The following is a 26,802-nucleotide window of genomic DNA, read 5'->3' as shown; positions in this document are numbered from 1 at the left end:
AACCAACCAATAGAATCTAACTGACAAACACTTCCTTCAACAACAGAATATACATTTTTTCCAGTGCCTATGAAACATTTATCAAAATAGACTATACATTAGGCATTAAAACAAACCTCAACTAACGATCCTTGGTATTTCTGCGGTATCAGTTGTTATTTCTCCTCTTTCATTTCTGATATTATTAATTTGGGTCCTCTCCCTGTTATTCTTGATGAGTCTGCTTAAAGGCTTGTCAATTTTATTTATCTTTTCAAAGAACCAGCTTCTGGATTGGTTGATCCTCTGAATTGTTCTTTTCGTCTCTATGTCATTCAGTTCTGCTCTAATCTTGCTATTTCCTTCCTTCTACTTGCTCTGGGATTTATTTGTTGTTGTTTCTCCAGTTCTTGAAGTTGTAGTGTTAGGTCTTTTATTTGAAATGTTTCTATCTTTTTTTAGGTAAGCCTGTATTGCTATGAACTTCCCTCTCAGGACCACCTTTGCTGTGTCCCATAGGTTTTAGACTGTTGTGTGTTCATTTTCATTTGTTTCCAGAAATTTTTTGATGTCTTCTCTTATCTCATTATTGACCCATTCATTGTTTAATAGTCTACTGTTCAGTCTCCATGAGTTTGCAAGTTTTTTCCAAGGAGGAGATACAGAGGGCCCAGAGGCATTTGAAAGGATGCTCAGCATCACTAGCCATCAGAGAAATGCAGATCAAAACCACCATGAGGTACCACCTCACACTGGTCAGAATGGCCATCATAAACAGATCAACAAACAGGTGCTGGCGAGGCTGTGGAGAAAAGGGACCCCTGGTCCACTGTTGGTGGGAATGCAGACTGGTGCAGCCATTGTGGAAAACAGTGTGTAATTTCCTCAAAAAGCTGAAAATGGAACTGCCTTTTGATCCAGTGATTCCCCTGCTGGGACTATACCCTAAGAATCCCAAAATGCCAATTCAAAAGAACCTATGCACCCCAATGTTCATAGCAGCACAATTTACAATAGCCAAGTGTTGGAAGCAACCTAAATGCCCATCAGTAGATGATTGGATCAAAAAGTGATGGTACATATACACAATGGAATACTACGCAGCAGAAAGAAAAAAGAACTACTAAACTTCGTGACAGCATGGATGGAACTGGAGAGCATTATGCTAAGCGAAATAAGCCAGGGGGCGAAAGACAAATTCCATATGACCTCACCTATAAGCGGAACCTAACTAACAATACAAAGATGCAAGGCAAAAAGAAAAGCTCTTTCAGTGTTGCTGAAAAGCTCTTTCAGCAACACTGAAAGGAAAAGAAATCAACAGAGACAAGAGGGAAGGAGGGAGGGTGGGCAGGGAAAAGGAAGGGAAGGGGAAAGTCAAGGAACATATAGCAAGGACTCATGGACAAAACCAAAGGGTAAGAGCTCAGGAAGGGAAGGAGGGAGGGGGCAAGGGAAAGTGGTGGGGAGTAGGCAGAGACAAATGTATTTGAAAAAATAAATTAAAATAAAATTAAAAAACAAACAAACAAAAAAACAAAAAACAAACCTCAACTAATTTAAAAGAATTAAAATCCTATACAGTGTGTTCTCTGATCACAGTGGAATCAAACTAGAAATCAGTAAGAGAAAGATAATAGGAAAAAAATCTCTAAACACTTGGAAGGTAAACAATGCATTTATCAATAATCCATAGAGGAAGTTTTGAAGGAAGTAAAAATACTTAGAAATACATGAAAACAAAACCATAACAAATAAAAATATGTGAGATGCAGCTAAAACAGTACAGAGAGGGAAACTGATAGTACTAGCTGCTTACATTGGAAATGAAGAAAGATCTAATATCAATAATAGAATCTTAATCAATAATAGAATAAAAAAACCTGGAAACCTCAAGAAATAGAAAATAAAGAGCAAAAGAAACTAAAGGAGACAGAATGGAGGGAACAATAAAGAACAGAAATCAATGAAATTGAACATAGTAAAACATTAGAGAAAATCAATGGACAAAAAGCTGTATGTTGTAGAGGCAATAAATCTGATAAAACCTCTAGAAAGACTGAAAAAGACAGAGAGAGAGAGGGATGGAGAGAAAGAGAGAAGACAGAAATAAACAGAAGTATCAGGAATAAAATAGGGGACATTACTATAGCTCTTGCAGCTATTAAGAAGGTAATAAAAGAATACAATAAATAATTTTGTACTCATAATTTGACAACTTAGAAAAAAGGATCACTTCCTCAAAAACCACTAACTGCCAAAACTCAACTAAAATGAAATAGACAATATTAATAGCTCTAAAACCATTTTTAAAAGTTGAATTCTTTTTTTTTATTTTATTTTAATTTATTTTTTCAAATACATTTGTCTCTGCCTACCCCCCACCACTTTCCCTTGCCCCCTCCCTTCTTCCCTCCCTCAGCTCTTCCCCTTTGGTTTTGTCCATAAGTCCTTGCTATATGTTCCTTGACTTTCCCCTTCCCTTCCTTTTCCCTGCCCCCCCTCCCTCCTTCCCTCTTGTCTCTGTTGATTTCTTTTCCTTTCAGTGTTGCTGGTCATATTTTCCTTGCATCTCTGTGTTGTTGCTTAGGTTCCGCTTATAGGTGAGATCATATGGTATTTGTCTTTCACCCCCTGGCTTATTTCGCTTAGCATAATGCTCTCCAGTTCCATCCATGCTGTCGCGAAGTTTAGTAGTTCTTTTTTTCTTTCTGCTGCGTAGTATTCCATTGTGTATATGTACCATAATTTTTTGAATTCTTAATGAAAAATAAAACCTGGAAAAGAAATCTCAAGGCCTAAATGGCTCCATGATAATTTTATCAAATATTTAAAAAGGAACTACTCCAATTCCTTCTAGGAATAGAAAAGCAGGGATAAATGATCCATGTAGAAAATGGGCAAATCATGTGCACAGACTGAAAAGAATCTATAGATTGCAAACAAGCACATGAAAAGATGCTCAATATCATTAGCCATTGGGGGAATGCAAGTGAAAACCACCATGAGATATCACACACCTATGGCTAAGTGACAATACCACTGCTGGTGAGAATGTGGAGAAACTGGATTATACCTACATTGCTGGTGATGATGTAAAATGACACATCCACCCTGAGAAACAGTTCCATTACTATATGACCTAGCAATTGCATTCCTGGGCATTTACCTTGAAGAAATGAAACTTAAGTTCACATAAACCTTGTACATGAATGTTTATAACTGCTTTATTTGTAATATCCCCAGACAGGAAGCAACCTAAATATCTTTCAACAGATGAATGGTTAAACCAACTCTGATATATCCACATCACCGAACACAATGCAGCAATGAAAAAGAATGAACTATTGATACATGCAAAAACTAAAATGAATCTCCAGGAAAACAGACTGAGTGAAAAAAACCCAATTGTTACAGGTTATGTACTATATGACTCCATTTATATAACATTTTTGAAATGACAGATTTTTGGAATTGGGGAATTCAGTGGTTTCCCAGGCTTAGGAAAGGTAGGTGTGGTTAAAAAAGAGCAATACCAGGCATCCTTGTGGGGATGGAAATGTTCTGTATCTTGACTGTGGTGGTGGAAACACAAAACTACTCATGTGATAAAATCGTACAGAACTACACACACATGCACACAAATAAATATAAGTAAAACTGGGCAAGCTGAATAAAATCATGGACTGTGTCAATGTCAATATCCTGGCTGCAATATTGCACTATTACATTTCACAAGATGTCACCATTGGGGGAACTGGGTAAAGGTTTGGCATATAGGAGTTCTCTATATTTTTTCTTCCAACTGCATGTGAATGGACAGTGATCTCAATAAAAATTTCAATTAAAAAAAACAGTTTTAAGCTTCTTTTATAACATTGCATGGGTTTAATTTTATTCTACTTTCTTGAATTGAAGGAAAACCAGTAATGAGATTCAAACCATTTTGTTCACTGATACCTGCATGGAGGACTTTCTTTTTCTGAATCTTTTGACTTGAAAGGTCCCCTGGTATTTTTGACATTTTTAGGGAGGACACCAGTGTTGCTTCAACATCAGATTGAGGATCTACACATTTTTCTGGGGTTGAAACCAAGGAACAGATTTCTTTCTGATGCCTGTTTTGAGTTAGATATTTTTAAAAGTAGACAAAAACAAAGAACAAAAAGAAAAAGAAAGGGGGAAACAAAATTTCCATTAATAAGGCACAGTTAGATCAATAGTCATATTGAAAGCTGCAAACTTAAAGAAGTGAGTCAACTGCACCCCCCCGCCCCCTGCCACCAGCCGCATTTAGATAATGTGTAAGAATAGCCCTTGATCCCTGCCCCATGCAGGAGAGTGGACAGGGACCCAGATCTGGAGTCATTAGCTATGACTCCCATTTCAGCTCTAGTCTTTCCTGGCTGTGTGACTCAGTGAAGTTGCTCAACACTCTAAAATTCACCATTTTCCTCATCTATCAACTGTGGGAAACTTGAGCTGTGCTTTGACCACATGGGGCCGATGTGAGGATTAACATGAGGAGAGCTGGTTATAAACCAGGACACTTGACAGAAACCCATTTCTCCAACCAAAGGGTTGAACAACCAACTCATAAAGGCCAGGGGAGGGAAACCCCTGCCTTGGACCCCCTGTGCCAACATCAGATCACAGCAAAAACATTCTGGTGAAGATCTGGGGACAGGAGGGACCTCAGAAATTCCCCAGTATTTTCCCAGACATACCTTCTCTGAAGCTCTGAACACAGTGGCCACAGAGAAGAGTTTCCAGAACAATCTCCTGCTCCAATAATGAACAGGCATGTCCTCCCTCCTTCACTCTCACCCTCTGCATCCCCATGCCTACCTCCATGGAGCACCCACCCAATGTCCATTATTCTCTGCGTGTCCCCAACCATACCACACATCCTGTGACAGAAAGGACCAGGCTTACATTTACTTGTGCTTCCCAGTTCTCCTGGCTCCCAATTTGAACTCAATAAATGTTTGAAAAAAAAGGAGGAAGGGAGAGGATATTTGGGGGCTATTTTTTTTTCAGTTGGTAGAAAACTAGAACAAGGCAATTTGTTTTCAACTGGAGCTAAATTGGTGAATAACTTCCTAATATTGTTATGTTACAAGGAAGTATAGAAGCATGATATCTGTAGAATGAGGCACTGTGTTTACTCTTTCCTTTGTGTTAATTCAGAGCTCTTATGTGCCAGGCATGCCCTCATTTAATCCACCCAACAATTCTATGAGTACCATTATTCCCATGTTATAGATGAGAAACTGAGGCTCAGCGAGGTTAAGTAACATGCAGCTATAGGGAAGCCTGGATAAAAACACTTGCCCACTTAACTCTGGAACCCACCCTTCCCAGGCCCCCCCCCCAAAAAAATGTATAAAAACTAGAATGCATCCGCTACTTAACCAATTGCAAGTACAGTCAACTGATCAAGCCAGCTTCCTGAGATTTCAGTTTGATTAAACTCAGGGACAAGGACAGTTGAGGTGCTGGCTGAAAGCATAGAGAAGGTGATTTACACTGAAGTGCTGCCAATTTACTTGATTCTTAATTTATTTTTTCAAATTATATCAATTTAGAAGATGTACCTGAGCTTTCCCAGTTTTAAAATAATACTGTAAAAATCTTATTTTAAAAGATGCCCAGAATAGCATTTATCTTGCTGTACTGATTCTGTGCTCATACCCTGCTCCTAGCCCATGTTAATGCTCATTTTGCCAATAGGAAGATAGTGAATTTTGATAAAGAGGATTTTGCTATTACTCTTTTCAATAAAAAATCCTCCTGATAAAGTTTTTCCGACCTGGGCCGGTTCACCCCTCCTTAGGCAACCTGGTGGCCCTCCGCTCCCGGGAGGTCACCATATTGATGCCGAACTTAGTGCGGACACCCGATCGCATAGCGCACTACAGCCCAGAACTCCTGGGCTCAAGCGATCCTCCTGCCTCAGCCTCCCGAGTAGCTGGGACTACAGGCGCCCGCCACCACGCCCGGCACCTCCTGATAAAGTTTTTATATGAAGCTGTAATACTTTAATATCTGCACAATGCTAAATCATTTTAATAAGATTTGACACATTTTTTGAATGTTGGGGTGATTTTGATTTTGTTGTTTAAAAACTATTAATTAGAAGATTATCAGAATATAGAGTGGGAAAAGAATCAAGAAATCATCTATCTCAAATCCTACCACTATACTTGCCATTTCAAAGATGAGGAAACAGAGACCCACAACAATGGATAGGACTGGAGAGAAGGTATGAATTTGCCAACATTCTGAGTGAAATCCGGACCTTGGAACCCCTGGCCCTGAGTCAGGTCTCCTTCACCACACATACTCCTGCTCTGCTCTGTCACTGCCTGGGTTGGGGGCATGTTTACACTGGGTGCTGATAAAACTAGCACTGCTTTCAGGTGCCATGCAAGGACTTCAGAACTTACTTATCAAGGTGAACATGTGGCCTCCTTAAGCCAATTGTTATTAAATTATTAGATTATAAATTTTCTGTGCTTATAAAAAAACTCCTAAAATAATCATACCATGTGATTCTTTTCAAAGAAATATCAGAAAGCATTACAGAAGGAAGAAGTGTCAAGGAGAAGGAGCAAAAAGCATCAGAGAGGACCACGGTGAGGGGAACGGGCAGTTTGGCATGCTCACTTGTCTCCTTCCTTTTCACCGTTGTACCACCAGTCCATGATCAAGGACTCAGAATAAAGATTTTGCATCTTCTCCAGGTCACTGCGTCCTTGTTCCATTTCCTTAATTAAAAGAGTGAGATCTTCATTCTGTCAAATGAGACGTGAATACACTATGAGATTATATAAGTTCACACTGCAAACATTTATTTTTTAAAAATATTTTATTTATTTATTTCAGAGAGGAAAAGGAAGGAAGAGAGGAGAAACATTCATGTAAGAGATAAACATTGATCAGTTGCCTCTTGCACCTGCCACAATGGGGGACCAGGTCTGCAACCCAGGCATGTACCCTGGCTGAGGATAATCTGGTGACCTTTCGCTTTGCAGGATGACACCCAACTAACTGAGCTATACCAGTCAGGGCCACACTGCAATATTTCTAACACAAAACTAAGTGTATCAGGAAAAGAAGAATCTAAAGAATTTCTTGTAGTTCTCACATTATTGCATTTTTAAACAGCTTTAATGAAGTATAATTTACATACAATAAGTGGAATGCATGGAAAGTGTACTATTTCAATAGTTTTGACATTCACACCTGTGAAATCATCATTGTAATCAAGACAATAAACATATCCATCATCCCCAAAAGTTTCCTCATGCTGCATTGTAAATCTATTCTCCCCGACCTCAAAACCCCTCTACCTCCATTCCCAAGCAGCTACTCATCTGCTTTCTGTCATTATACATTAATTTAATTTTCTAGAATTTTATATCAATGGAATCATATAGTACATACTCTTTTTCATCTAGCTTCTTTCACTTACATAATTATTTTGAGATTCACTCATCTAGCATGAATTAATAAAGAATTCATCCATTTTCATTGCTCAGTAGTGTTACATTGTACATTGAATACCAACATTTAATCACCTATTGATGGACATTTGAGTAATTTCAAGGTTTGGCCTATTATAACTAAAGCTATGAACATTTGTGTACAAGGCTTTGTATGGACACTTGCTTTCATTTCTTTTAGGAAATTATCTAGGATGAAATGGTTGAATCATATGATTGGTGATGTTAAGCTTTTAAAGAAACTACTAAACTCTTTTCCAGAATGATTGTACTAATACATATTCCACCAGTAATGTTTGAGTGTTCCAGTTCCTCCACATTCTTGCAAATACTTGGTATGGTCAATCATTTAAATTTTACCCATTCTAACAGCTGAACAGTGGTATCTCATTCTGGTTTTAATTTGTATTTTCCCTAATAATTAATAATGTTAAGCATTTTTCATGTTCTTATTTGCCATGCATGTATCTTCTTTGGTGAAATAACTGTTCAAATATTTTTTCCATTTTTTGAGTTTCCTTATCATTGAGTGTGTGTGTGTGTGTGTTTGTGTGTGTGTATACATATATATATATATATGAAAGTCCTTTATTAGATATACAATTTGAAGATAATTTCTTGCAGTTTACAATTTGTCTTGTCTTTTTTTTTTATTGCTCTTCAATTACAGTCATCCCAATTTTCCCTCCAGTTGCTCTCCCCTGCCCTCTTCATCCCGCCCCTTCCCACCTTCAATCCTACCCGCTTTGGTTTTGTCCATAGGTCCTTTATAATTGTTCCTTGAGGACCCTTCCCCTTCTTTCTTCCATTATTCCCCCCTCCTCTCCTCTCTGGTGACTGTCAGTTTGTTCTTTATTTCCATGTCTTTTGTTCTATTTTGCTCACTTGTTTGTTTTGTTGATTAGGTTCCACTTATAGGTGAGATCATAAGGTATTTTTCTTTCACTGCCTGGCTTTTTAACTTAGCATAATACTCTTCAGCTCCATTCATGCTGTTGTGAAGAGTAGGAGTTCCTTCTTTCTTCCTGCTGCGAAGTATTCCTTTATGTAAATGTACCACAGTTTTTTGATCCACTCACCTACTGATGGGTACGTAGGCTGTTTCCAGCATTTGGATATTGTAAATAACACTATATGAACACTGGGGTGCATAGGTTCTTTTGAATTGGTGTTTCAGGATTCTTAGGGTATAGTCCCAGCAGGGGAAACACTGGATAAAAAGACAGCTCCATTTTTAGTTTTTAAAGGAAATTCCTTACTCTTTTCCACAGTGGCTCCATCAGCCTGCATTCCCACTGACAGGGTTCGCACTAGGCTAGTGTACTAGGGTTCCCTTTCCTCCACAACCTCACAAGCACTTGTTTGTTGATTTGTTTACAATGGCCATTCTGACTGGTGTGAGATGGTATCTCATTGTGGTTTTAACTTGCATCACTTGATGGCTAGTGACACTGAGCATCCTTTCATATGTCTCTCGGCCCTGTGTATGTCCTCCTTGGAAAAGTGTCTGTTCAGATCCTTTGCCCATTTTTTAATTGGGTTGTTTGTCTTCCTGGTGTGGAGTCGTGTGAGTTCGTTATATATTTTGGAGATCAAACCGTTGTCTGACGTATCATTGGCAAATATATTTTCCCATACAGTTGATTCCCTTTTCATTTTGCTGATGTTTTCTTTAGCCGTGCAGAAGCTTTTTAATTTGATGTACTCCCTTTTGTTTATTCTTTCCTTGTAGCTCTTGACCCAGGGGACATATTGGTGAAAATATTGCTGTGTGGGATATCTAAAATTTTCCTGCCTATGTCCTCTTTTTGGACTTTTATGGTTTTGTGACTTATATTTGAGTCTTCTATCCATCTTGAGTTTATTTTGGTATAAGGTTTAAGTTGGACATCGAGTTTCATGTTTTGCCTGTACCTCTCCAGATCTCCCAATACCATTTGTTGAAGAGGCTATTTTTACTCCATTTTATGCTCCTGCCCCCTTTGTTGACTATTAATTGACCATAGGGACATGGGTTTATTTCTGGGCTCTCTATTCTGTTCCATTGATCTATGTGTCTGTTCTTATGACAGTACCAGACTGTTTTGATTGCAGTGGCCTTGTAATATAGTTTGATATCTGGTATTGTGATCCTTCCTACTTTCGTCTTCTTTCTCCAGATTACTTGAAGCTATTGGGGGTCATTTATGGTTCCATATAAATTTCTGAAATATTTGTTCTATATCTGTAAAATATGTCATTGGTATTTAGATAGGGATTGCAGATTTAAAGATTGCTTTGGGTAGTATGGACACTTTTATGATGTTAATGCTGCCAATCCATGAGCACAGTATATGCTTCCATCTATTTGTGTCTTCCTCAATTTCTTTCTTCAGTGTTCAGTGCTCAGTTTTCTGAGTATAGGTCTTTTACCTCCTTGGTTAGATTTATTCCTACGTACTTTATTTCTCTTGTTGCTACACTAAAAGGGATTTCCCCCCCTAGTTTTGCTTTCTGGTATTTCATTGTTAGTGTACAAAAATGTCTTCAAATCTGAATATTGAGTATGTATGCCACTGTTATGCCAAATTCACTTATTAGGTTGAGCAGTTTTTTGGTGGAGTCTGTAAGGTTTTCTATGTATACTATCATATCATCTGCAAATGAGGGCAGTTTTACTTCTTCCTTTCCAATTTGGATGCCTTCTATTTCTTTTTCTTGTCTGCTGTGGCTAGGACTTCCAATACTATGTTGAATAGAAGTGGTGAAAGCAGACACCCCTGTCTTGCTCCTGATCTTTGGGGGAAAACTTTCAGTTTTTGCTTGTTGAGTATTTGATGTTTCTCACATACAGCCTTGATTATATTGAAGTATGTCCCCTCTACTCCTACTTTATTGAGTGTTTTTGTCATAAATGTGTACTGTACCTTATCAAATGCTTTTTCAGCATCTATTGATATGACCATGTAAATTTTTTCTTTCATGTTACTTTTGTGGTATATTACATTTATTGATTTGTGAATATTGTACCATCCTTGCATCTCTGGGATGAATCTCACTTGATTATGGTGGATGACCTTTAAATGTACTACTGGATGCGGTTTGTCAATATTTTGTTGAGAACTTTAGCATCTATGTTCATCAGCGATACTGGCCTGTAGTTTTCTTTCTTTTTTGTGTCTTTATCTGGTTTTGGAATTAGGATAATATTGGTCTCATTAAAAGAGTTTGGGAGTCTTCCCTCTCCTTGGATATTTTGGAATAGTTTGAGCAGGACAGCAGTTAGCTCTTCTTTAAATGTTTGGTCTCCTATGAATCCATACAGTCCAGGGCTTTTTTGTACCAGGAGCTTTGTGCTTACTGCTTCAATTTTACTAGGTGTTATCAGTCTATTCAGGTTTTCTGCTTCTTTCTGATACAGTTTTAGAAGACTATGTGTTTCTAGAAATTTGTCCATTTCCCCAGGTTGTTAAATTTCTTTTTTTTTAAATTGTTGTTCAAGTACAGTTATCTCCATTTCCCCCTGCCCCACCAATCCGCACCTTCCACTGTTGATCCTGCACCCTTTGGCTTTGGCCATGTGTTCTTTTATACATGTTCCTGGGTGACACTTCCCTATTTTCCCTTATTATCCCTCTCCCCTCTGGTTACTGTCCATTTGTCCTTTATTTCAATGTCTCTGGTTAAATTTTGATTGCTTATTTGTTTTGTTGATTAGTTTCCACTTACAGGTGAAATCATATGGTATTTGTCTTTTACTGCTTGGCTTATTTCACCTAGCATAATGATCTCCAGATCCATCCATGCTGCCGTGAAAGGTAGGAGCTCCTTCTATCTTTCTGCTGTGTAGTATTCCATTGTGTAAATGTACCATAGGTTTTTTCCCCCCAAGGACAAGAACATTCTCTTATTATAATGAACAAAAGTTCAGAAAAAGTAACTTTGATGTGACAGTGTTATCAAATCTACAGTCCATATTTAGATTTCACCCCGATCTAGAATCCAATCCAGGATCATACATTGCATTTAGTTGTCATGCCTCTTTAATTCTTTTAATCTAGAAAATTCCTCTAGCTTTCCTGGTCTTTCATAACATTGGCACTTTTCAGGCCAGTTGCCTCTCAGTTGTATTTTTTTTTAATTTTTCAAAACACTTGTCTCCATTTACCTGCCACCACTTTCACCTGTCCTACCCATGCCCAACACCCTCCCTCAGTCCTTCCCCACCTTGGCTTTGTCCATGTGTCCTTCACACCTGTTCCTTGATCTGACCCTTCCCCTTCCCCATCCACTCCCCGCTACCCACCTCCCTCCATCCAGTCCCTGTCAGTTTCTTCTTTCTTTCAATGTGGCTGGTCATATTTTCCTTGCCAGCTTGCTTTGTTGATTAGGTTCCACTTATAGGTGAGATCATATGATATTTGTTTTTCACCTCCTGGCTTATTTCACTTAGCGTCATGCTGTCATGAAGGGTAGTAGCTCTTTCTTTCTTTCTGCTACATAGTATTCCATTGTGTAAATGTACCATAGTTTTTGATCCTATCATTTACTGATGGGCACTTACGTTGCTTCCAACACTCGGCTATTGTCAATTGTGCTGCTACGAGCATTGGGGTGCATAGGTTCTTTTAAATTGGTGTTTGGGATTCTTAGGGTATGGTCCTAGCAGTGGAATTGCTGGGTCAAAACACAGTTCCATTTTTAGCTTTTTGAGGAAATTCCCAACTGTTTTCCACAGTGGCTCACCAGTTTGTATTCCCACCAACAGTGTACTAGGGTTCCCTTTTCTCCACAACCTCGCCACCACCTGTTGTTTGTTGATTTACTTATGATGGCCATTCTGACCAGTGGGAAGTGGTATTTCATTGTGGTTTTAATTTGCATTTCTCAATTGGCTAGTGATGGTGAGGATCCCTTCATATGTCTCTGGGCCCTGTGTATGTCCTCCTTGGAGAAGTGTCTATTCAGGTCCTTTGCCCATTTTTTAATTGGATTGTTTTCCTTCCTGGAATGGAGTTGTGTGCATTCTTAATGTACTTTGGAGATCAAATCCTTGTCCGAGGTGTCATTGGCAAATATACTTTCCCATATGGTTAGTTCCCTTTTCATTTCACTAATGTTTTCTTTAGCCATGCAGAAGCTTTTATTTTGATGAAGTCCTCATTGTTTATTCTTTCCTTTATATCTCTTGCCCTAGGGGACATATTGGTGAAAATATTGCTGCATGGGATATCTGAGAGTTTCCTGCCTATGTTCTCCTCTAGAACTTTTAAGATGTCACAACTTATATTTAAGTCTTTTTTCCATCTTGAGTTTATTTTTGTGTATGGTGTAAGTTGGTGGTCGAATTTCAATGTTTTGCATGTAGCCATCCAGCTCTCCCAACACCACTTGTTGAACAGGCCATTTTTACTCCATTTTATGCTTCTTCACCATTTGTCAAATATTAATTGATCATAAGGACATGGGTTTATTTCTGGGCTCTCTATTCTGTTCCACTGAGCTATGCATCTGTTCTTAAGACAGTACCAGACCGTTTTGATTACAGTGGCCTTGTAATATAGTTTTGTCAGGTATTGTGATCCCCCTCCTTTGTTTTTCTTTCTCAAAATTGCTGTGGCTATTGGGGGTCATTTATAGTTCCATATAAAATTTTTAAATGTTTATTCTGTCTGTGAAATATGTCATTGGTATTTGAATAGGGATTGTGTTGAATCTATAAATTGCTTTGGGTAGTACGGACATTTTGATGATGTTTATTCTTCCAATCCATGAACATGGTATAGACCTCCATTTATTTGTGTCTTCCTTAATTTCCTTCTTCAGTGTTGTATGGTTTTCTGTGTACAGGTCTTTTATGTCCTTGGTTAAGTCATTTGTAGGTACTTTATTTTTCTTGTTGCTATAGCAAATGAGATTTTTTTTTTTTACCTGATTTCTGATTCTGGTATTTCATAGTTGGTGTACAAAAATGCCTCTGATTTCTGAATATTGACTTTGTATCCTGCTGTTTTTCCAAATTCACTTATTAGGTTGAGTAGTTTTTTGGTGGAGTTATAGGGTTTTCTATGTACGCTATCATGTCATCTGCAAACAAGGACAGTTTTACTTCCTCCTTTCCTATTTGGATGTCTTTTATTTCTTTTTCTTGTCTGATCACTGTGGCTAGGACTTCCAATATTATGTTGAATAGAAATGGTGAAAGTGTACAACCTTGTCTTGTTCCCAAGCTTAGTGGGAAAGCTTTTAGTTTTTGCCTGTTGAGTATGATGTTGGCTGTAGGTTTTTCATATATGGCCTTTAGTATGTTGAGGTATGCCCCCTTTATTCCCATTTTTCTGAGTGTTTTGATCATAAATGGGTGCTGTACCTTATTGAATGCTTTTTCCACATCTATTGATATGATCATGTGGTTTTTGTCTTTACTTTTGTTTATATATTACCTTTTTGACTTGCGAATATTGAACCATCCTTGCATCCCTGGGATGAATCCCACTTGATCATGGTGGATAATCTTTTAAATGTATTGCTGGATGTGGTTTGTCAACATTTTGTTGAGGATTTTAGTGTCTGTGTTCAACAGCAATAATGGCCTGTAGTTTTCTTTCTTGGTTGAGTCTTTATCTGGTTTTGGGATTAGGATGATGCTGGCCTCATAAAAAGAGTTTGGGAGTCTTCCATCTTCTTGGATTTTCTGGAATAGTCTGAGAAGGACAGGGGTTAACTCTTCTTTAAATATTTTATATAATTCTCCTGTGAAACTGTCTGGTCCAGGGCTTTAGTGTGCATGGAGTTTGTATATTACTGCTTCAATTTCCCCAGCTGTTATCGGTCTGTTCAGGCTTTCTGCTTCTTCTTCATTCAGTGTTGGGAGATTATATTTTTCCAGAAATTTGTCCATTTCATCGAGGTTTTCAAATTTCATGGCATGTAATTGTTCACAGTAATTACTTACAATGCTTTTTATTTCTGTGGTATCAGTTGCTATTTCTCCTCTTTTACCTCTGATATTATTTATTTGGGTCTTCTCCCTTTTTTTCTTGATGATTCTGCTTAAAGGCTTGTCGATTTTGTTTATTTTTTCAAAGAACCGGCTCCTGGATTGGTTGATTCTTTGAATTGTTGTTTTAGTCTCTACTGCATTCAATTCTGCTCTGATCTTGATTATTTCCTTCCTTCTACTTGCTCTAGGCTCTGTTTGTTGTTGTTTCATCAGTTCTTGAAGCTGGAGGGTTAGGTCATTTATTTGAAATGTTTCTATATTTTTTAGGTAGGCCTGTGTTGCTATGAACTTCCCTCTCAGGACAACCTTTGCTGTGTCCCATAGGTTTTGGACTGTCATGTGTTCATTTTCATTTGTTTCCAGAAACTTTTTGATTTCTTTTTTTAATCTCATGATTGACCCATTCATTGTTTAATAGTGGACTATTCAGTTTCCATGAGTTTGAATGTTTTTGAAATTTTTCCTTGAGGTTGGTTACTAGTTTCAAGCGCTCGTGGTCCATGAAAATGGTTGTTATGATTTTGATTTTCCTGCATTTGTTGAGGCTTGTTTTGTGTCCTATCATGTGGTCTATCTTTGAAAATGTTCCGTGTGCATTGAAAAGAATGTGTATTTTGCTTCTTTGGGATGAAAGGTTCTATATATGTCAGTCAAGTCCACTTGATCTAATGTGTCATTCAGTTCCACAATATCCTTGTTGATGTTTAGTTTGGAAGATCTATTCATTTTTTACAGTGGGGTGTTAAAATCCCCTACTATCAGTGCATTACTATTTGTATCTTTCTTGAAGTCCTCCAAAATTTTCCTTATATATTTGGGTGCTCCTATGTTGTGTGCACATAGGTTTACAATGTTTATATCTTCTTGATGGATTCTTCCTTTGAGTATTATAAAGTGTCCTTCTGGGTCTCTTTTTATGGCCTTTGTTTTGAAATTGATTTTGTCTGATATAAGTATTGCTACTCCTGCTTTTTTTCCCTGTCCAATATGCTTGGAATATTTTTTTCCCATCCTTTTACTTTCAGTCTGTGGAGGTCCTTTGTTCTGAGGTGAGTCTCTTGCAGGCGGCATATGTGTGGGTCCTGTTTTCTTATCCATTCAGCTACCCTACACCTTTTGATTGGGGCATTTAATCCATTTACATTTAAAGTTATTATTGATAGGTTCTTATTCATTTTTTTCCCTTTGTACCTGTGATCCTCTCTTTCTCACTCTTTTTCTTCATCTTCTTAAAGCAGTCTCTTTAGCATATTTTGTAGTGTTGGTTTGGTGGAGGTATATTCCTTTACCTTTCTTTTGTCAGGAAAACTCCTACTTCACTGTCCATTTTAACTAAGAGTCTAGCTGGGTAGAGCAGTCTTGTCTGTAGACTCTTGCTTTTCATTATTTGGAATATTTCTTGCCATTCCCTTCTGGCTTTTAGTGTTTCTGTTGAGAAGCCAGATGCTAGCCTTATCGGGGCTCCCTTATATATTACTACTTGTTTTTCCCTTCCTGCCTTTAAGATTCTCTGTTTGTCTTTGATATTTGCCATTTTAATTATGACGTGTCTGGGAGTGGGCCTCTTTGGGTTTTTCTTGAATTGGACCCTCTGTGCTTCCTGCAGTTGTATAACTTTTTCTCTCCTCCAATTAGGGAAGTTTTCCATCATTACTTTTTCAAACATGGTTTCTATCTCTTGCTCCTCTTCCTATCCTTCTCATACCCCTATTATATGGACATTATTATGTTTTCTGTTGTCCTGCATTTCTCTAAATGTCTCTTCATTCCTTTTTAGTCTTTTTTCCTTTGCATGCTCTTTTCAGGAGCTTTTTCCTACTTTGTCCTCCAGCTCACTGATTCAATCCTCTGCTTCATCTAGCCTCCTTTTGATTCTTTCTACTGTGTTTTTCAATTCAGAAATTGTATTTTTCATTTCCTCTTGGCTCTTATTGATAGTTTCCATGTCCTTTTTCATGCTTATATAATTTGCAGTAAGTTTCTCATAGTTTCCCAGTAGTTTTTTGTAATTTTCTCTGAGCACACTGAGCTCATTGGGCTTCCTTATAACCATTGTTTTGAACTCAATATCCGATAGTTTACTTGCCTCTTTTTCATTTAGTACTCTTTCTGGGGATTCCTCCTTTCCTTTTGATTGGGAGTTGTGTCTTTGTCTTTCCCTTATTTGTGAGACTCTCCTTGTTTGCGCCTGCTTCTTCTTCTTCTATTTTTATTTATTCCCCCCCAAGCATTTATTTATTTATTTTTTAAAATACATTTGTCTCTGCCTCCCCCCACCACTTTCCCTTGCCCCCTCCCTCCTTCCCTCCCTCAGCTCTTCCCCTTTGGTTTTGTCCATGAGTCCTTGCTATATGTTCCTTGACTTTCCCCTCCCCTTCCCTTTCCCTGCCCCCGCTTCCCTCTTGTCTCTGTTGATTTCTTTTCCTTTCAGTGTTGCTGGTCATATTTTCCTTGCATCTTTGTATTGTTGGTTAGGTTCCGCTTATAGGTGAGATCATATGGTATTTGTCTTTCGCCCCCTGGCTTATTTCGCTTAGCATGATGCTCTACAGTTCCATCCATGCTGTCGCGAAGTTTAGTAGTTCTTTTTTCCTTTCTGCTGCGTAGTATTCCATTGTGTATATGTACCATAACTTTTTTATCCAATCATCTACTGATGGGCATTTAGGTTGCTTCCAACACTTGGCTATTGTAAATTGTGCTGCTATGAACATTGGGGTGCATAGGTTCTTTTGTATTGGCGTTTTGGTGTTCTTAGGGTATACTCCTCTACCTAATAAGTGAATTTGGCAAAACAGCAGGATACAAAGTCAACATTCAGAAATCAAAGGCATTTTTGTACACCAGCAATGCAATAGAAGAAGAAGAAATCAGAGAAAAAATACCATGCGTCTGCTTCTTCAATTGATCTCTTTTGACTCCCTGACTTTGTCGTATGATCTTCTTTGGTAGGAGACCTGTGAGATTCAGTGGAGCAGTCTCCTTGATCTCCTGAACTTGATGCTCTTGGATGCCTTTTATTCCGTGTATGTTGCCTCTCTGGAAGTAACTGGGTTTTTATCATGCTTTGTTCATTATTTGGTGGATCCTTCCCTCCAGCAGGTTGACCAAAGGTCACTCTGCCCACTACGTCTTGTTTTTTATGTGCAGGTGCTACCAGAACACAACCACAAAGCCCAGGAAACAAACCCACATCTGCAAAAATAACTCCCCCTGCAATCCCACTATCCACAGCAAATGAACTAGTATTAATGAGGTTGTGAAGAGATTAAGACTATTATAAGAAAGGAGAGAAATAAACTATTAGTATAAAATCTAATTACTTCATATGCACAAACTTGATGGACCCAAAATAAGTATTAAAAAGCTGTGTAGTATACATAATATAGTAAATCATGAAGAAGGCCACAGTGGATTTCATCTTGGTAGTTTCTACTATTTATCACTGTTTTCTTTCTGCATCCACCTCTGGTGATGTCAGGTGTTGACTCCATCTGACTTTAGGCAGTGTGTTCGAGACTTCCAGGGATCTACTCTCTGTGGCTGTCTCCTTCATTTGTTTATCTAGTCATTCTTCACTGCAGAGTTAGGCCTATGCACCACAGGGTGGGGCAGAATCCCTCCTGGGATGGAGGCTACTCTTTCCCCTCACGCTGCTGCAGCTTGGAGAGGAGTGGTCTTCTGGATCCCACAGCTGCTGCCATATTGGGATATGACTTAACACTGGTGTCCCGGCAGCTACTGTCTCACTTCTCTCCCCAAAGCCTCCATCTCCAGCTTCTCCTAAACTGTCTCTAGGGTACACTGCCCTCCCCCCTTTGCCAGGGATCAAGGACCACAGGCCATGGTAGAGTTCCTCCTGGGGCAGGGTTATTGCTTCCTCTCATGCTGATGCTGCTTAGGGGACTGGTCTGCCTGAGCAAGATGGCTGCTGCCATATGGGGGATGACTCAGCCCTGGCCTACTCCCTTAGTTTTCTACACAAAGCCTCCTTCCCCACTCACTTCTAAGGCATCTATCTCTTGCTTACTCTGCCCCCACCTTTGCTGGAGACCAGGGTAAGTGGCTGGATATAAAAATTTATGTGTTGGTCCTTTAAATGGATCTTTGTGTCTCCAACCACATGTCTCTGGATGAGAGCAACCCTGCTGCTTTTCATAGCTGGCTGTTATCTGTGTACTTTTGGGCTCTGGTGCTGTAGGGTGGGGATCCCCACTTATGGTTTAAACCCCACTCTTCTCAAGGGGACCCAACTGGCCATTTCAGTATACTCCTGGCACTGCCACCTGTGGGCACCCCACTCACCTTCTCGAGACTCTCCCGTACTCCTTACCAGTTAGGTTGTTCTAAAGGGAATTCTTCTGTCTGTCCGAAGTTATAAAGCTCCTCTCTCACTACTGTTGAGTCATTTGTTCCAGTTGATTTGTCCTTTATTTAGTTGTAATTTCAGAGTGGTCCTGGGAGGAGGTCAGTGTGAATTCCATTCCCTCTTCCGCCATCTTGTGTCTCTCAAACTTTCAACTTTTTATATATATTTTGATTTAAATTTGCCAAATTCTAATTAGAATTTTTGTGTCTGTATGCATGAGGGATATTAGCCTATAAAGTTTTTATAATATGTTTTTGAGGTTTTAGTATCAGGGTAATGTTAGCCTAATAGAATGAGTTGGGAAGTATTCTCTTTGTTCAATTTTCTGAGTTTCTGTTGAATTGATATTATTTTCTCCTTAATATATGATACACATCAGCAGTGAAATCATCTGGTACTGGAGTTTTCTTTGCAAAAAATAGTTTTTAAAGTACGAATTCAGTTTCTTAAATACATGTAAGGTTGTTTAGGTTATCTATTCTTGAGACAGTTTTGGTAATATGTGTCTTTTTAGCAATTTATCATTTAATCTTAGATGTGAATTTATTATTTTTTTTTGTATTACCAGTAAGTTCTCTGTCCTTTTTAAAATATAATTTTTATTTTCAGATAATTGTAGATTCACATTTATTTGTAATAAATAATACAGGGACATCTCATATACTCTTCACCCAAAATGGTAACATCTTGAAAATCAATAATAGAATATCACAACAAGGATATTGGGATTTATACCATCAACAAATCATATTCAGATTTCCACAGTTTTACTCATCCTCATTTGTGTGTGTAAATATATGTGTTTAGTTTTATACAATGTTCTCACCTGTGTAGGCTTGTACATTTGCCACTACAGTCAAATCATCACAAGAACAGTTCCATCATCACAAGGTCTCATGTTTTTTTTTGTAACCACATGTGCCTCCCTCCCTCCCTCTCACATCCTTCCTAAACCTTAGCAACCACTAATTTGATCTCCATTTACAAATTTTTGTAATTTCAAAAATATTATACAAATAGAATCATACAGTATATAACTTTTTAAGATTAGCTTTTTCCCTCAGCTTAATTCCCCAGAAATTCATCCAAGTTGTGACATATATTAATAATTCATTCCTTTTATTACTGAGTAATATTGCAGGATATGGACATGCTACAGCTGATTTGACCATTCATCTGTTGAAGGACATCTTGGTTGTTTTGTGTTCCTGTCTAATAAAATTAAAGCCATTATCACCATTGAAGTACAGGCTTTTATGTGAATTTAAGTTTTTATTCTATGAAATATATGTCTAAGAGAGCAAGTATTGGATCCTATAGTAATTAAATATTAGTTTTTAAGGAAATCATCAAACTTTCCCAGAGTGGCTGTGACATTTTGCATCCCCACCAACAATTACATACAACTGTATTAATGATTCAGTTTCTTCTCATCCTTGCCAGCACTCAATTTTGTCACAATTTTTCATTTTAGCCATTCTGATGAACATGTACTAGTATTTCATGGCAGTTTAATTTGCATTACCCTAATGGCTAAGGAGTTGAACACCTTTTCATATGCTTATTTGCCATCTGTAAATCCTTTTCAGTAAAATGTCAGTGCATGTATTTTGCCTGTATTCTGCTTAGATGATTTAGTTTTTACGGCTGAGTTATTCTAGATACTAGGCCTTTGTCAGACATGTTGTTCATCAATACTTTCTCCAAGCCGATAGCCTGTCTTTTAATTCTCTTAACAGAGTCTTTCACAAAACAAAAAGTTTTAACTTTGATGAGATCTAATTTGTCAATACTTTATTGTATTTTTTCATTACCATTTAGTCTCCTTATACCCTGCTCTCCCACACAATCAGCACACTGTTGTCCATGTCCATGAGTTATTTTTCTTTTTAGCTCAATTCCTCCATCCCTTACCCTCCCCCCACTGCCCTTAGCCATCATCCTGCTCTATTTATGAATCTATCTCTATTTTGTTTGTTAGTTCAGTTTGTTCATTAAATTCCACATAAGTGAAGTCATATTTTCTTCCATAGATCATGCTTTTGGTGTCAAGAGTAAAAATTCTTTACCTAACCTGATGTCCTCAAGATTTTTTCCTGTATTTCTTTCTGGAAGTTGTATAGTTTATGTTTTACATTTAAATCGATGCTTCATTTTGGTTTAATATCTGCATGAGTGAGATGTAGGTTGAGGTTCATTATTTTGTCTATGAATGTCCAGTTGCCCCAACCATTTGTCAGAAAGGCTATCCTTCCTCTAGTTTTTTCACTTTGTCAAAAATCAGTTTGGTATATTGTGTGAGAGTATTTCTGAGTCCTACATTCTATTCCATTGGCCTATGTGTCTATTCCTCCACCAAACCCTACTGTCTTGATTAATGCAGCTACAGAGTAAGCTTTATTCCAACTTTATTCTTTTTCAAGATTGTTTAAGTTTTCCTAATGCCTGTGTCTTGCCATATAAATTTTAGAATAAGCTTGATTATGTCTATAAAAAAACCTTTCTGGGATTTTGATAGGAATTTTATTAAACCTAAATATAAAATAAAGGGGAACTGACATCTCTAATATGTTGAGTCATCCATTCTGTGAACATGTTGTCTCCATTTACTTAGGTCTTTGATTTCTTACTACTGCATTTTATGGACAACAGTGTGGTGATTTCTGGGGAGAGGAGAGTATAAGGGGACTAAATGGTAATGGAAACAATATAATAAAGATTAAATTTTTTAAAATTAAAAACAAAAAATAAAATTTTCAAAATAAAAACCCTGTACATATTTTTAAGTGTATACCTAACTACTTCACTTTCTTTTGAGCGATTATAAATGGTACTATTTAGAGTTCTGCATGTTCATTTTTACTTTATCAAAATGTGATTAAATTTTGTGTATTGATCTTGTAACCAGTGACCTTGCTGAACTAACTTAGGGTTCTATAAGTTTTTTTGTACATCTTTTGTGGTTTCCCCTGTAGACAATATGTTACCTACAAAGAGGGACAGTTCTATTCCTTCCTTTCCAATTTGTATGCCTTTCATTTCTTTTGTTGCCTTGTTGTCATGGGTAAAGCTTCTGGTAATATGCTGAATAAGAGTGGTTAGAATGGATGTCCGAGTCTCTTTCTTAATCTCAGGAAGAAATTAATCTTTTACTATTAAGTATGATTTTAGCTGTAAGTGTTATGATGATGTAAGTTGAGAAATCTCCCCTTTATTCCTATTTTGCTGAGAGTTTTTATCATGAATGGGAGTTGGATTTGGTCAAGGCCTTTTCTGCACAACTGATATGACCATATGATTTCTCTTCTTTACCTTTTGACATGCTGGATTATATTATTGATTTTCTAATGTTGAACCAGCCTTGTATACCTGGAATAAATCCCCCTTGGTCATAATGTATAATTCTTTTCATACATTGCTGGGTTCAAATTACTAATATTTTATTAAGGATTTTCAGGTCCAGGAATGTCTGTGGTGTCCTGACCTGTGCACTCCAGAGTCTTCTTGGAGTGCAGTGGGAACTAGGCTAGTAAAAGGGGAGTGGAGAAGGCTCAGGCCAGTGGGCTGGGCTCCGGGAGCATGACTTGACATTAAGCCCTAGGCTCCTTCCCTACATGGGAAGGTGAAGCAGTCTCTACCTGCCCATGCCTCCAGTCTGATCAGGGCCTTGGGCCTACTGCACCAATGTGCAGGAGAGGGCTTAGTAGACCACTGGAGGGTAGCATAGTCAGAGAAAGAGGGCAGTGCACTGCGAGTAGGATGCCTGGACTCACAGACTCCAAAAGATGACTGAAGCCAGACAGCAGCTGACAACCAGGTAAGCCATCTACATTTCTAAAAGGATGGTGCTTTGGGTGAGAGAAGAGGTTCCTAGCATAACCTTGAACTGAGCTGGCAGAAGGTAGTGGGGGGATTCCCTGTGGGTGTCTTAGAGAAAACAGGATTTGAGGCGGAAATCTGCCATTATCTCAAGTTGTGCAATTGTTAAATAAAACATTCCTTTTCCTTTCCACTTAACTCTGTCTCAAGAGTTTTGCCACTATGGTGGTGAGTGGAGGGACCCTAACTGGCTGGGTTCAGTAACAGACAGATATCCTAAGGGTAGGGGTTAACAGAGTACTGATTAGCTTCACATATTGCTGCCTTCTTTAGTCTTGATGCTGGTTGGGGTGGAGGCTCAGTTCTACAGCAGGGGAGAACCACAGTGGTGTCAGTCTCATTTTATATTACCTCACTGACCCCAGGGATAGAGGGAACTGGAATGTTGCCTATCTTCAACTCACACTTCTGTTTTCATTTTCATTGATGCTGGGTATTGTGGATGATTACCTTCCTGCTGAGTCCCACTGGCATGAGGGCTGTGGAAAGCATAGTAGAGACCAGACTGACCTCACACGGCCTTGTTAAATCTTGGTGCTAACCTGGTAGGAGCCCAGGGTCTCAGCTTCCCACTGGACTCCATGTACACTACCCTGGAAGGAAATAAAGAGCACTGCTTACTTCTGCAAGATCAGCTTCCCACTCAGTCCTCTGATGCTACCTACCACAGGATTTGGGTCACCTCCTGCTATTGCCTAGTAGGGTTTAGATAATCAGCTTTCCACTCAGCTCTACTGACACTGCTCCAGCAGAAAAATGAGAACACTGCCATCTTCTTCCACCATGTGGGGGATCAAAGATTAGCTCTCTGGTTAGCTCTACTAATGCCACATGGCAGGGGGATCAGGATATCCGCACTTAGTTCCATAAAGTAGGAAAGTGATGTGGAAGTGATGTGATCAGCCTCCTGTTCAACCCCTCTGAAATCCTGTGGAAAGGGGTTGCAATGTTTCCATTGATGTATGGGCAAAGTAGGTCAAATATTACCAAAATGTTTTCTGTGTTTAGGCAAACCTTTTCCTGGTCCTTTGGCTAGGGGAAGTAGGCTTTTCTTGGATCATTTTTTATCTGTGCCTGTTAGAGATTCTAAATTGGAAGCTTCTGCAGTGTTCTACCCGGAATATATGGAATGTTATAAAAAACCAGAGGGCTCATTGTCATGTCATTTCTTAAGTTCAGAGGTCCCCAGGCACACCTGTGTCTTTTTTTCTACCTTTCAAAGTCTTCCTATGCTTACTTTTGTTATGTCCCTGACTTATATGGTGTAAGAAGGAGGACCTAAGAGGAAAGGGACTACTTTATTATTGCTGGAACTGGAAGTCCCTTCAGCAATCCATCTTATAATTAAACAAATAAAGAGGACAAAAACTTATATATTTACTCATGCAGTTACCATGTCCTTTGCATTTCATTCCTTAGTGTAGATCTGTATTTCCATCTGGTATAATTTCTATCTAAATTACTCCCTTTAAAATTTCTTTTTTTAAGTATATTTTATTGATTATGCTATTACAGTTGTCCCAGTTTTTCACCTTTTGCCCCACTCTACCTGGTTCCCCCCTTCCCTGCAGAAATCCTCCCTCCTGTAGTTCATGTCCATGTGTTGAACATAGAAGTTCTTTGACTCCTCCATTTCCTATACTGTTCTTAACATTCCCCTGTATGTTTTGTACTTATCCAATAATGCTTCTAAATCCCTATATCTTTCCCCCATTTTCCCCATTCTGCCTCCAAGCTGATAACCCTCCAAATGGTCTCCATATCTATGATTCTATTCTTGTTCTAGTTGTTTAGTTTTTGTTTTTTAGAATCAGTTGTTGATAGTTGTGAATTTGTTGTCACTTTTTAAAAGATTTTATTTATTTTTAAAGAGAAGGGAAGGGAAGGAGAAAAGGGAGGGAGAGAAATATTAATGTGTGGTTGCCCCTAGCACACCCCCTACTGGGAACTAGCCCACAATCCAGACATGTACCCTGACTGAGAATCAAACTAGCGACCCTTTGGTTCACAGGCTGGCACTCAATCTACTGAGCCACACTAGCCAGGGCAATTATAATAACTTTTAATGCACTGATACTAACATCTGAGTCAGTTATGGGTATGTTTTTATTTTTCTGTTCACATTTTCTCCTCATTACAGGCCTGTATTTTCCTGATTCTTTGCATAACTGATATTATTTGATTGGATGCAAAAAATTTTTCAATTTTACTTTGTTGGATGGTGGATATTTTTGCTTTCCTATAATTAAATAAGCTCTTGAGGTTTGTTCATGGATGCAGTCAAGGCCCTTGGAAATAGTTTGTTTTAATTCTTGCATTTAAGATTTTCTAGGCAGAAATGGAGCAGTGTCCGGTTGCTCCCAACACTGAGGCAAGACCCTTTTGTATACTACATCCAATGCTCGTAGGATTATAAGGTGTTCTAGTCTAGCTTATGGGAGTAGTCACTACTTCCAGCTCTATGTGAACTCTGATTTCTACTCCCTCCAATCCTCTTGGATAATTCATTCCCCAGAGTCCAGTCGTTTCCTCACATGCAAGCCCTAATCAGAACCCTAGCTTGTCCTGGTTTTAAAGTCACTCCTCAGGACAGACAACAAGATGAGAAACATATTCTCTAGAAGGGTGTTCTTGAAATGTATATCCTCAGGCCAAGACTGGAGGATTAGGAAATAGAACTTTATTTACTTTCTCCCATTGACCCATTAAAATGAATTGTTTTATCAGGCAGTTATATTGTCAAAGAAGTTAGAAGACAACTACCTAGCATCTGAATTTTTTTTTAAAGTTTCCCACAAATGTCCATAAACAGCAGCAGTTGACAGATTTTACGTATGCATCCTCTGGGCTGCTTGTTAAAAATATAGATTCCTGAAATTTGGCAAATAGTTGATAAGTGTTGAATTTGACTAATAGATACATGGAGGTCCGTATACTCTTCTACTTTTGTAAGTTTGAAACCTTCCACAAGAAAAAAGGCTTAGAAGAAAACCAAATATATTAAGATTCCTGGTCCTGTATGCCTAGAGCCTTATTTAGTGACTCTAAGTGTGACCCAGGAATCTGCATTTTAACAAGTGCCTTTAGCTCAGATGGTCTTTGAGAAACACTTGTACACTCATTATTAAGTGATTCATTTGCTTACCTTAATTGTCTTTATGGTTGCTGTTTTCTCATTTAAAGTATGTCCATAGGCCTCCAGACTACAATGTTCAATTAAAAGAAAACTCTCAGCTTATCAAGTTCTTACCTGAAGAGCCTCTGGGGGCCAGGGATCCTTGAAGCCAAATTTGTAAGAATGGAACTCTCCTCCAGTCAAAGAAGCAAGTTCTTTCAGAAAGCCATTTGCAATCTTATCATTGTAATTGAAGGAGATGGTATGAATAGGAATTTTCTTGAAATCTTTGACTTGGTCTATAACCATTTCAGGTGGCTAAATGGCAAGTTTTGAGGTGGGAGTGGGGTGGAGAGGAGATAGAAAGAGAAAAAAAGAGAAAGCAAAAAAATAAGATGTTAAATCCCTTAGTATTTGTTCTGGATAGTGAAACCTCAACTAGTAATGACCTACAATATATAGCAGTGAGTGGCTTCTTGGAAAGATGTCAGTTTAGTTCAGTAAGGAAAGCAAGCACTGACAAGCAGAGTAAAAAGACCAATGACATGGTCCTTGCCCTCTGAGGGTGGGAAAAAGGATCTGGGAGAAAGATGTGACTAATCAAGTCACTCAGCTTTAGGTGCACCTAAACTTAGAAACCATGCTTTTAAGTTGTTGGGCTATGCATCAGATCCCCCTAAAGTACTGCAGTCAGAAGTCATGAGTAGAACATCCTGGAAATCAGGATTTTAGAATGAGGCCCCTGGAGCTTCATGTGGCTCCTAAAGATCTCCACTGAAAGAGCAATTTCCGACTAGACAAGCTATGGACAATGGACAATATGTCTCCCACAGAGAGCAAACGAAGAGACATTAAGTGTCCTTCTCTTAATGTTCAGCTCAGAGTGAGCTGGGCACTCTGTTGGGGCACTATATCCCAGTTAATCCTCACAGCTGTCTCGAGAAGTAGCTTTGGAAAAACTGTGCCTTCT

General features: G+C 38.4%; 1 protein-coding gene across 1 annotated transcript in view; it reads right to left on the bottom strand.

Moving 5' to 3' along the window:
• VWA3B (von Willebrand factor A domain containing 3B) overlaps positions 1 to 26,802 on the bottom strand; it is a 217,404-nt gene that overhangs the window by 70,851 nt on the left and 119,751 nt on the right. The window contains 3 exon segments of the mRNA XM_054586153.1: positions 3,940 to 4,097; positions 6,649 to 6,776; positions 25,968 to 26,150. Coding sequence (XP_054442128.1) covers positions 3,940 to 4,097; positions 6,649 to 6,776; positions 25,968 to 26,150 — 469 coding nt within the window.

This window comes from Pteronotus mesoamericanus, unplaced genomic scaffold (assembly GCF_021234165.1).
Source record: "Pteronotus mesoamericanus isolate MK-2021 breed Mesoamerican mustached bat unplaced genomic scaffold, CSHL_Meso_final contig_121, whole genome shotgun sequence".
In the NCBI taxonomy this organism is placed as follows: Eukaryota; Metazoa; Chordata; class Mammalia; order Chiroptera; family Mormoopidae; genus Pteronotus; species Pteronotus mesoamericanus.
The sequence above is the reverse complement of the archived record's forward strand: the minus strand, read 5'-3'. Positions and strand labels throughout refer to the sequence as shown.